The 12,546-nt window shown below is 39.8% G+C and overlaps 1 protein-coding gene across 10 annotated transcripts in view; it reads right to left on the bottom strand.

Annotated features, from left to right (window-relative positions):
- The window catches only part of DEPDC5 (DEP domain containing 5, GATOR1 subcomplex subunit), a 47,836-nt gene that overhangs the window by 24,415 nt on the left and 10,875 nt on the right, over positions 1-12,546 (bottom strand). For 6 of the 10 annotated variants that reach the window (XM_074844589.1, XM_074844592.1, XM_074844591.1 and 3 more), the window contains exons 15-24: positions 12,018-12,152; positions 11,472-11,533; positions 11,292-11,365; positions 10,049-10,118; positions 9,513-9,549; positions 8,664-8,784; positions 7,381-7,604; positions 5,648-5,851; positions 5,009-5,144; positions 3,191-3,288 (exon numbers count right to left, since the gene is read on the bottom strand). In XM_074844589.1, coding sequence (XP_074700690.1) covers positions 3,191-3,288; positions 5,009-5,144; positions 5,648-5,851; positions 7,381-7,604; positions 8,664-8,784; positions 9,513-9,549; positions 10,049-10,118; positions 11,292-11,365; positions 11,472-11,533; positions 12,018-12,152 — 1,161 coding nt within the window. The remainder of the gene's footprint in view (positions 1-3,190; positions 3,289-5,008; positions 5,145-5,647; positions 5,852-7,380; positions 7,605-8,663; positions 8,785-9,512; positions 9,550-10,048; positions 10,119-11,291; positions 11,366-11,471; positions 11,534-12,017; positions 12,153-12,546) is intronic. The other 4 variants (XM_074844594.1, XM_074844590.1, XM_074844593.1 and 1 more) reach the window with 1 other exon arrangement.

The following is a 12,546-nucleotide window of genomic DNA, read 5'->3' on the forward strand; positions in this document are numbered from 1 at the left end:
GGACAACTAATGACAAAAAAAAAGATATCTTGGGTGAAATTCGAACATCTAATTAGAAGTGTTCAGTAGCTAAAAAACAAGCAAAAACAACCTATCCAAAATGGTGAAATACATCTTGAAAAGTAGATGCCATAAAAAAGCAAATAACAAAAAAAGAAGAGTTACCTGTAATCGTTTAGCTTGCTAATCTCAAGGTCTCAGCTGCTAAGTACTTTTAAATCCATTCAGTACCCAAACCCAGAATCATTTTATTGGTTTTCTCATTTTATGAACAACGGATAAGTTAAGAGTAAGAATTTAATAAAACACAGGAGCAGCAAGAAAGGAAACTATAACAGACTTTCACCTGGTGGGAGAACCCATATATAAGATTCTAATTATCTAAGACTCTAAAGAGTCTAAATAATTTATGAAAATCATGATACAGATTTACTCCAATTTCAACATTTTTAGGCATAAACTACCAGTACACATTTCACCTCTCTGCCAGGAGGTGGGAAGGAAACGAAACAGGTGATCTTGATTCAGCAAATACAAACTACCTCTATCCCCGTCAGGCTAAAAATTTGAAAAGTATTAATTAAGCCTTTAGTACCCCTAAATAGGTCCAATATATTAATTACGGACTGTTTAAAACTACCATGTTCTGAAAAGGCAGCAATTTCCATTACGTTTCAACCTGTAAGATATACTTTGGTCCATACTTCACTAAGAAAGAATAGTAAGGAAGATTTTATTCATTGTGAAAGGAGATAAAATGATAGCTATTGAAGAGATAATACATTTTTGAGCAAAATTCAGTTTATTCAGTTTATGCTAACCAAAATAAAGACTAATAAAGGACTTAAGACTAATGAAAATTTATACTTAGTTTTAATTAGGACTTAAGACACTATGATTTTTCTCCCTGTCAAATAAATTCATTTAAGCAGCCTATGAACCTGAAAAACCGAGAATCTAAAACTAGAGCGCAGTGAACACTAAGCCGACATGATGCTATGGTACCCCTTGACCAATTCTTCCTAGTCCCCATTTCACATCTGTCTGCTGTATTTGCATCAATATTTGTGTAGTTACAGTGAAACAATCCATACAGCAAAGAGAAATCCCAGTTACTCTTCATTTGGATCAGTTCCCTGAGCTGGTTCACCACGTAGCTGTATAAACAACTGTTGTGGCACATGAGGAGAAACAAGCAGCTAAGGAGACAAGAAAAACTGCTGTCTTAAAAGGCATTTATCAACATATAAATTTCAGGAAGCCTCCAAAGATTTAAAAGGAGCCATTTTTATAAAACTAGCTTATGTAGATTTATCCAGGAAATTGATACCAACATCATAGCTGTTACTCTAAATAGCATTTACTAACAGAAAGGATGGTTATCTGCTTCCATCATGATGCCAGTAAAACAGTAGAGGAGCTGGCTCAAATTGGCATTCATCTTTCACCAACTCCGCTGATGCCATCTGCCATCTAGTTACGGAATTGCAACAAGATTTATTCGCTCTGAACTATCATCTACCATCTGCTGGACAACAGAGACAACATACTAAATGTCAATGTAAATAAATGGTGTAATTTTTCACTGTGAAGCCCATGTTGCAGCAAAGCATGCTGTGGGCAGCAGAGGAGAACCAGACGCACTGAGAAATCATATTTTGGGAAATTAAAAAAAAAATAACTGGTTTATTTCATAGGTGACTCAAACCATAAGAGAGAAATATAAGTCAAATCACAGTGTGGCAGCTACAGATGGCTGAGGGCGTTTAGTCAGGGAAGGTGCTCATAACGACTTTCACAAAGACAGACAGATTAACTTTCACCACATACGTGATTTATATCCAATCTACAGGCGCAAGAGACTTCTATAAAATGCAAGCATGCTTATTGCCAGGATATACTCTGCATCTACGTTGTGCAAATTGTATCCAGCAGCTGAAATGCAGTTTAGCAATTGCAAGAACAAACAAAGTCTATCTGGAAGGCAGACCAAAAAAAAAAGGAAAGCAAGAAAATGAAATGTATTCAAGATGAAATTCACAGAAGGAAACAACAGAACAAAATCACTTTCAATGCATCTACGTGAACACAAGACAAGAGAGACACAAGAAAATTAAGTCTGCTAACTTCTTTATGGCTCTTCAAGGTATGAGCATAGGGGAAAGCAATTGTTTTCATCCAAATGTAATTCAGAAAGGTGATTTTTAATTTTTTTTAAAAACTTTAAATTGGTTTTGAAAAAAGAACAGAAGTCTTGAAGCTATAGTCCAAAAGATCAAATTTTTTTTCCATGTGCCTATCTAAAAAGCACATCCATAAAATCAGAAGGTAGGTTGCAAAAAACAGACAACACAACAGAATGCTTAGTGTGGCATGTTGTTCCACTTACAGGATTCAAAAGAAATGTTGAAGATTTCCACCAATTCAGGTGTCTGGGTAAGGTAAGAAAGAGAGTGCTAATCTTGAAGTGAAAGTACAGACATGTGTCTTCTCTCAAAAATGTGATGAAATACTTTGGGCCGTGTGAATACCATTTAGTATAAGCAGCACCACGTTCAAAATGCTTATAATCTGGAGAAAATGTCTTTTCTAGATAATGACAAGAAATGCTAGAAAACACCTAATCCCAGAATTTACCACACACAATAAACCAGCTTTTTTAAAGTTTGTCTCAGAACCTAGAAACCATCAAACTTTATTCTTTCCATCAGCTTGTATATGTAAAATATATATATTCAAACAAGTTTCTTAATCCAAAGGGTGACACTTTAAGGCAACCCCACCCAGAAAAAAAGTGTTCTGAAGACCACCAGTGCATATTTAATTATTTTTTGCATCTGAACATCAGTGCTTTGTTATTATAGAACAAAGCAACTGCCTGGGAGCTTATCATATGTAAACAATGAGCGTCTTTCTGTAGTAAAGTTTCTAATACCTAGAAAGTAGAGACCCATTAAACAAAACCAAAAAAACCCAACAAACCAACCAGAAAACTACCACACACCAAGAAGTCCAAGTAAGAGCATTAACAGATCACTCAGAGTTGAAAACTGTTTTTCTATTATTGATTCTTTCTACTTTGTAATGCCTGGTCCACCCACCTTCCATGACTTGTGGCTCTACTACTTTGTCACTGCTAATAAGGAAGGGCCTCCTCTCCCAACTCCATGCTCTATCACTGCTTTGTTACCTGCACCGTTGCTGCCAGCCAGCCCATTAGAGTACTCTTCTGTTCCGCTGAAGCTCAGGAAAGAGGCACTGTCACCCGGATGCCGAGAGCTGATATGTCTGCAGAAAAACAAAATAACCTTTATTACACAAACTTCCCTCACTCATGCCATTCCTCGCTTTTAACATAGAGCTGATACAACACATAACAAGTGATCAGGCTGCTGCCTCAGCTGAGACAACAGTGAAACCAGGCTCTTAATGATGTTTGCAGACACGGTAACAGGCACAAAAGCAGCACGGAGAAGGTTGTAACAATATTCCATATCTGTCCATACTGTTTATTCTTTGCCTCTAGCAATAACCAACGCATTATCTTTACAGGACAGTGGAGAACCAGTTACTCATACACCTCCCAGGAGAGAAACAAAACTTAGCTAGTTATTTACAGATCTGATTTCATGGTCTATAAAACCAACATTCCAGACTGAGCAAATTGCTTTGGATGAGTATGTCACCCACAGAGATGACAGAGAGATCCAGAAAAAGAATTATCAAGAATATGACACAAGAGATTGGCATTAATGACAAGATAATTTAGCACACTAGAATGTACTTGTGAAGTAATAAAAAGGCAATTTTTTTCTTTTTTTTAAAGTCGAACCAGGGAACAAAGTTGGTGAAGATGACGTAATATTAAAATTATGCAACACAAAGAGATTAGAGTATTCTAAAGGACAATACAAAGTATAAGATAGAACAACAATTTCCCTAGAAAAGGAAGAAAAAACAGAATATGAAATAATAATTAGGCAGTGCAATTTCCTGAAGGACTGACGAAGATAGCAGGAAAAAAAACCCTGAAAATTAAAAAAGCAGAGAATACCATCAGTGTCCTTACTCACCCTGGACATTCAGAAACAGTATGTAACATGAATTTCTAGAAGCATGCAAGAGGAAAGAAGCACACAGCAGGAAAGATACCAAAGTTAATGATGAAAGAAACAAACTTATTGGCAATTCTGAAGTTGCCTAAGCTACTAAAATGGTTTTGGTAAACAACATTTAATGATGAGTGAAAAACACAGACAGAATCTTTTCAACACAAGAATAATCAGATAAAAACAGGTAAGACAGTATCTGGAGACTGGAGAACAACTGTGCAGCTTGAAAAATGGCCTAGGTGAAGTGAACGATCTGATTTAGCTCTCTAAAAACAGCCTCCCCACAACCATGCTACATCCAGTAACACTGGGATCTTTTTCGCTTCTCAGAGCCAACAATCAATATAAGCTCCCAACACTGACCAAAGCTTGCTTTTTAGAAGAAAACTAGTTTATGAACACAGGTCCTTTCATTTGCAGTCCATCCCTGATGTTTACGATGGCCATACTTCTTACCAGCATGGGGAAGACAGGAGTGAATGGATAGCACTCTCGACACTTACTGTGAGGCAAAGCTATGCCCTGTGCTAAAATAATGTTCTACTCTGGGATGAAGGTGACAGCTATTGGGATAGTAAGTCAAGAATTAAAGACACAGGCTTTTATAAGGCAATTCTGAACAATTCCATGAATGATGCATTGTACTGGTCATGCACTGCAAACCCTCTGTGATAAACTACCACCTACCCCAAATTAGGGCAGGTAAACCATCTCCAGCCTTGCCAAAAGAGCTTTATATCTGAAACAAAAGTATATTCTGCATATGTGGCATTGACACAACGTATTATTAACCTTAAAGATCACAGCCTATAACTGCCTGGCTGTAACTTATATAAAATTTTAAGGAGAAGGGATGTTCATGCGAAGTCTACACAGACTGATCCTAAGGACCTCACCTGCCAGTTGCCTCATGGTAAGCCAGCTCCAGCAGCTCAGCAGAGGAATGTGTCAGATCCTGTTGCCCGTTGCCCTGCATTTCCGCCATATTCTGACGGGTTTGATGATGGATCTGGATAGCTTCTCCTGATGGACCTACACAGTTACAGTTTGATCATTAATCACCACAGCTGCACTGATTCCTCAGTTGCTCGTACCCTCCTTTTGTCAACAACACAGGCAATGCTAACCAATGGAAATTAAGAAAGCATGTTTACGAAATCTTCAGACTTGAACCTCTGGCACGTTCTCTGGAGAAGCAGAATACTCTTTTAAACATTCTGGAGGGCCTACTTACAAGGTGCTAAACAAACAGAACAATTCAGCATCTGAAAGTCAACCCAAATTATAGTTATGATTCACTTCAACAGACACTATCACCTGTAAGAATGTTCCCACAGTACCTGATGCTGCAAGTTTGCCAACAGATGGTAATATTTTCAAAGAGAGGATCTCTGATTTATCAAGACTATACACTTAGTTCAGCCTCTGTTACAGTGCAGAGTACTTCAAGACACCACAGTTCACACTGGTTCTCTTATGTTAATGTTTGGACAAGGAAAAAGTAACAGCAATCTAATATGCTATGAAACACTTACCCACAGGAAAAGTGTGCATCCAGCGCCGCCTGTTAGATGTAAGCTTCATGGGCATGCGGGATGGGGCAAACGGGTTTATCAGTGCTCGCTGGGGTGTGTATCCCCCAGGCCGAATGTGCAGCATGGACTCTGCGCTGCCAACATGGAACCTCCCAGGGGCACTGGAGTCACGTTGCTGAGACTCCAGCATGTTCTCAAGGACATCTAGAAAACACAACTTAAAGTCAGCGTGGGATCACACAGAACCCAAGCAAAAGAGAATGAATTGTCTTGGGATATGGAGAGCTGAGGAGTAGGCAGGGAGAGAAGCTGAAAGTGATTTCAATCCAGTCCGCAAATTACAACAAGAATCCAGACAAGAAAAAGTACTATTTCATCTGCCATTACAGCATTGCTGTATTCTGTGTCACTTTATACTAAATGAAGTCATAAAGAAACCACATGCTAAGTCAACTATGAAGAATTAATCAGAACTTTGAGAATTCCTGAGAAATCCGGAGACTGACACACCAGAAACTTCAGGACAAGTACCAAAGACATTGCAGAAACTACAACTGAGCAACATATGCCTTTGTTGTTAACATTCAGATTTGACCACTGAAATAAGGGATTGCTTCCAGAAGACAGGGGACACAATCTCAGCAAGCTAGCTGTTAGCCATTGCTATTCAGTGTAGGACAAAAGTGCAGTTATTTAGAAACTGGAGAGAGAAATAAACCAGATGACCAAGTAGCAATTACTCTGTTCAACAAATCCGAAAGAGAAGGAAGGGTCTCATTTACCACTCTACACTGCCAACTAGAACATGTGAAAAAGGACAATTTCTCTGACTCTTCTCTCCCTGCCAGTCCTACTCCACACACATCTCCATCCAGTTGCACACCTTCAGCTGGGTCACAAGACTATCCTTCTAACAGAGTAATAGAAATACCAAAAAACCCCAGTGTATATTAACAGACAGCAGGGGAAAACATGGAAGGTAAACGTAATGTGAGGTACACTGTGTGACAGCAGTTCCACATCAGTAAATCCAATTCCTGTAACAGGATAAATATGGTATCAGGTGTCACACAGCATGACATGGAAAAAAAAACATAGAGCCTTCAGGGGCAGAATTTTACAGATCAAGCAATTGCATGAGGAATACAATTTACCCAGAAATGAGTTAGGTTTGTGGAAGATACCACATACTGTCTGAGAACAAAATTGAATTGGAAGGAAAAAAGGAGACTGCCAGTACTACTAACACACCAAGATAGCTCAGCAGTACACTGTCAGAAGGAAGGATCCAGAAAGCGACTCTTAATGACAACAAATCCCCATCGAGAGAAGTTATAAGCAGGGACCCCCAGGGCTCACTACTAAGGCCAGTTCTCATTTGACAGATTATAGGTGACCTGGATAATTAAAAGTTACTTGTGTACGTCCACATTTGCAGGAAGACACAGGAGAATAGTCAAATATTAAAGACGGCAATAGACAAGGGAAAAGAGCAAAACAGTGTCAGGACACTTCTATTTAGGACAAGCCAATAAAAAAAGCAATGGAATTGGACACGGATAACAAAGGGAGAACGCACACCCAGCCATAGCTGGAGCTGTGGAAAAGGTGCACCATGAAAGCTAATGCAAGCACCACCTCCCCTGTGCTGGCCTTGCAGAGGCCAACACAAACTTCCATCTCCTCTCTCCCCTCTCACACCTAAAGTACTTTCCCATCTGCCTTCGGCTGACCTCTGGTGCTGGTATAGCCCAAAGAGCTGCTGACTTCACACTGGTGCAGGTGAGGTCGTGGGATCATCAGGATGTTGGAGATCTTGCCCAGTGAGCTGTCATCAGAAGCCTGGCTCCTCACCTCCTCTGGGGGCAGCGTGCGGCTCTGCAGAGAGGGGCTGCAGGAGACGTCATAGGAACTAGAGCTCTTTCTGGTACGACTTTCTCTCTCCCTCACAGACCTGCTGAAAATAAACAGATATGTCCAGTGATAAGAGATTAATTCCTGGGTTATCCACGGGCTTGACGCCCAAGTCATGTAAGAAACTCAATAGGTAAACTCAAGAAGAGGACTACAGGGAAGCTATCACTGTTTTTTTACTATGTGGGTACTATATACTTTTGTGCATCACGCAACAGAAGAACAAAACATTAAAATGCTTTCAGCACAATGGCAGTGAAAAGAGCATGCTTGACTCTTTTTGCAATTCTACAGACACCACACCAAGCTGGTAATACAGATGTGGTCTAGAAGATACTAGACCTGCATCTACATGCAAGGAACACATAGCTCCAGCAAAACTACTTGGAATTATTAACTACATTAAACTGTACTGGCATCTTCCAACATCAATTTCTACAAGCTGCTCATATTAATAAGCAAGTCCGCATGCACAGCTTCCTCAGATTCAGGCAATACTACTGAAAGAAGGAAAACAAAAAAATACTTCAAAACTAGTTCATTAATCCCATATTCCTGAAAAAGCACTAAAATTTGTAGGCTGTTCAGTTAATTTGGCCAGAACCTGAGAACTGAGACTTTCTTCTCAGATGAAAGGCCATGGAATATTTGAGAATCCGCACTCAACTTCTCTGTTTCTTCTCTCTTTCAGAAAGGCTTAATTTTCAGGGAAGATTCCCCACCACTCTACATTCAGCACCAGTTATGAAGCAGTGCATCAAACTAATGCTAGTTCTACAACTCTGGCAAGTCTATTGTACAAGTACTTTCTTACCCAGTTGCAAAATCTGCTAAGAACTTAGCAAGGGAGACTAGCTTCATTCTACTTCAGATTAAAGATATAAGGAAAAAGTATGCTTATGCCTTTACCTAGATCCCACACGCTATCTTAGAAGTAAAATACTGGACAATGAGCCACAAATACTAGCTACAGATAAAGCTTTCTGTTCAAATGTGGGCATGGGGAGCTTAATTCTCCTTATGCTTCTCAAAACATTTTATACATCAAGAAATACACCATAACATGGCTACTCTAGAACTAGTACACTCACAAGTCTCTTACCTGAAAGTGGTACAGCGCTGGGCTCTGGATGGGCCCGGCAGTCTGAATACCTGGGCATCATAGCCATCATAATCTACCTGGATAGGCAGGGCATTCTCTGCATCCTTTGGAGCCCCTAATGCTGAAATAGAAATATAGCACTGGAATCTCTGTCAAGAATGTTCAAGATCTGCAAGTTGAAAGTATCCAACTTTCACCACTAAGAAAAGTATCTATTCCAAAAGAAATCACACACAAAAGTCTCATGAGCAGAACAGATGGAGCAGCTCTATTATCCAAGTTGGTACCCATGACTCAGGGTTGCTGAGGGTCCAGTATCTTACCCCCATCTATCCAAGTAATCAACAAATCAATCCTTGTATGAACAGATGCCTCAAGTTCCCTCATGAGGGAACTGCACAGTTTAAAGCATCTTTGGCAGAATGGACAGCGTTAATTATAGAATGTACACCTTCCTGAAACAAGGTGGTATTAGAAGAATGCAGGCTTCTCCCACTGCAATTCTGTGGTCATAGCACTGACAACATCCCAAGCCAGTGAATGTCCTCCTGTCCTACTCCCATGAACAGTACTGCTAACACACCAGTCTGATACCATCTGTTCCTCTGGCCAGGTGACAAGTAGCCAGGACAGACACTCCCCCCTCCACAGCAGTTATCTGCCAAGGCAACTGACACACGCACATTAACTTCCTGGATAACAACTACGTGGTTTTGATGGTTTTCTGCAACAATTGTCCCTTCCCGCATCTCATCAGTAGTGTTTTTGCTGAAGTGTCATTGTCCTACTACAGCTGTTTGTTAGTTTGGGTGTCAGTGGGATAGATCATTCCAGAACAGAATTACTCACAGGCATCTCGGTTATTTTTTGCTTTCTCGGTCAGTGGCTGGAGGGTCCAAAGGAAGTATGAAGTGACCAAAAAAAAGAAAGAGAGACCAAGAGAAAAGACAAAGAGAAGGGAGACAGTCAGCATGTTCTAAGGAAATATCCCCCAGTGTGATCAAGCATCAGATTTAAAGTTTATCCTGCTGACTCAGCGAGGCACTTCAGAAGTATTAAATACTGATACTCGGTCACAGACCTGCGTAAAAAACACATCTTTTTCAACACCTTTCTTCCTTTCCATGGAGTTCTTTGTTATAGAATGAAACTCTAATTTTTATGGTAGCTAAAACATTTCTCACCTAGTTTCACCCTAGAAAGGAAAGACCTACAAACTCATTCACAATCCCTTCAACAATCATTACAGCTTTGCCTTCACTGTACTTTAACACAGAAACTTAGTTACAGCTGTTGGAACACTTACTAGAAAGATTCTGATGCTTGGCTGAGAAAGGTATCTGACAAGCTAGTAAGAAGAAAAGATAAATCAGAAAGACACCTACTTTTCTTCCTGCCAGCTTGATCCGTGGAGTGAAGCTGTTACACAGGAGCTGGCTTTTGGATGTGTAGAAACTGAAAGGAAAAATAGGGTGGCACAGCTGTCTTCTAAGAACTGAACACAGTTGGTTAGCTACAGCAAACAGCCATGAATTTGAGCTAACTATTAGACAGAGAAAAGCGGGATACTTTTTTCTGCATAAGACAACATATGGAAAACGCTGCCGGATGGTTAAATAGAGAGAAGCTACTCTTTCCTTAAAGCCCAGCCTTTGATTCCCATACAGCCTCAGTCTAGACCACTTGTTCACATGCTTACACCTGCATTCCCCACTTCACTTCCTCTTCTCCGGAAAGGTACCTGCTCTCATTGCCTATACAGTACTGTGCAGTTTACACAACTCTCTCCCTAATTTACATGACAGTAATGACTCACATCAGCTGCTTGAAAACTACAGACCTCCTTATTCATTAAGATCTGCTTCTTGTCATCTGAATCTTTTAAATTCCGTCTTATTATAAGCCTTCAAACACCTTTTTCATCTATGGCAAAGATTAGATGCCTTCCAGCCACTTGAAAATACTGGGTACAAGCAACCTATGAATGGTAATTGGCCAGGACAGTCAGTTAATGCATGCAGATAGAATGAGGTATTAAAAGAGAGAAAAATAAATACTCCTACAGCAGAACAAGGACTGAGGAGGTAGTTTTCATCCTGGGCCCTGATCTCTATGTGTAGGGAAAGAAGAGAGAGTATTATGGCACAGAATGTTTAACAGAAAGCAGAAAGGAAACCTACCACATCTTGGAGTGAAGCACTGTAACACTGAGCCTCAGTGCTTCCTGCAACAACTATCCATGTTATCTACATTTTCTCTACCCGTAACTGTTCATTTGGAATGTATTTTCTTTCACTAATAACTAATCCAGTTGAAGCGACTGTATTTTTTGTTTAGCTTCCTGACTTCCTTTTGAACATAACTAAAGGCTAGAACTAAGTTAGCTGGAAAAAGAGCTTAAGATCAAGACCTGTTCCTCTGCAAATTGCCTATCATCTCTGGTATGTTGCATTAACACCCGGAGTTCTGCAAGAACAGTTCTAGTTCTGCAAGACTATTGTAATATACGTCTTTGTTTCACAAGGAGAGCAGAGGAAATTAACAATGAAAGAAGAAAGAGAATTCAACAGATTATAAAGAGGAAAGCAAAGCAGAAGTGTTTAGCAAAGGCTGAGAGAGTTCACCTACCTATGGTTTATCCAGTGTGGAATATTGTAGTCATCACCCAATCTGGAATCACCGGGTCCACAGCGATTATGGAGCTGTAAGAGTAATTCAACAGCATAGCAACTAGCTGTGTCTAGCTAGTCACAAAATGAGTAACATTTCTAGTAGAAGCAGAGAGAAGGGAAAAGAAGTATGCATTACCTTAAAGAGTGGTACAGCATGCAATGGTTGTTCTCCCATGCATACCAAGTCCACACCTATCCCTGTAAACAAAGAACAGCAGAGTTCAGCTATCTACCAAGCAGGACTGATATGCCAAGCCAAAACAGATCATCGATTTGAGCTGAAGGCCCAATCTGTATTCATATCAGATTGTAAGATGTAATTATACTGAAAATGGTAGTTAATAGTGCTGTGGTATGGTAACAAACAACAGTACCAGTGGGGATAGAAGAAACATTTCTTCTAAACTAATGCAAGTCATGCAAGATTATCCTTTAAGGGAAAGGTCTGCATGGACAGATGAACTTCTCTATCACAAACAAAAGAAATTAAATGCCTGTAAATTCTCTAAAAATCTGTCCATTTCAACACAAAGTGTGGAGACACAAGTCTTCCAGCTGTAACCCCTCTTCCCAGAGTACACAAGTTACAATAGATACCTTTTCATAGCAAGAAATGGCTAGAGCTTTTCCAACTATACCTGTTTGCCTTCATAAAGATTGCACAGCATCACTAGTTACTTACCATTGTCTATCATCCGCTGCTTGGTTAGAATCATAAGGAGCCGATCAACTTCAAATACACCCACACCAGGTGTGATAACCACAGACATCTGGCCAGTCCGATCAAAGTTCCGGTTTATGTAATGCTTGTCAAACACTAAGAGAAAGAATTAGGGAATACTTTAAAAGAAAAAAGATGCTGGATGGGCTTTTTTTTCAGAGCAAGGGAGGTGACTCTCTATTAACAGTGGTATTAAACAGGTTTCCAAAAAGCACATGCAAGCATGAGAGGGCTTGTACATAGCCTTGTCCAACCAATAAATGTTAATAAAGCTACAGGAGAGAGAAGAGTTAAGGCAAAAGAGAAGATGGGAACTAGATACATAAAAAGGAATCTTTTTCTCATATGCTTAGTGTTTCCTTTATAATATCACCAAAAAAACCCCACAAAAAACAACAAACCAACCAAAAAACCCCCAACAAGGTAAAGTCCATTACTAATAATTTTAAATAACATCCCATGCTCCCACCCATGGGAGTAACAAGACAGC

This window comes from Strix aluco, chromosome 18, assembly GCF_031877795.1.
Source record: "Strix aluco isolate bStrAlu1 chromosome 18, bStrAlu1.hap1, whole genome shotgun sequence".
NCBI classification, from domain to species: Eukaryota; Metazoa; Chordata; class Aves; order Strigiformes; family Strigidae; genus Strix; species Strix aluco.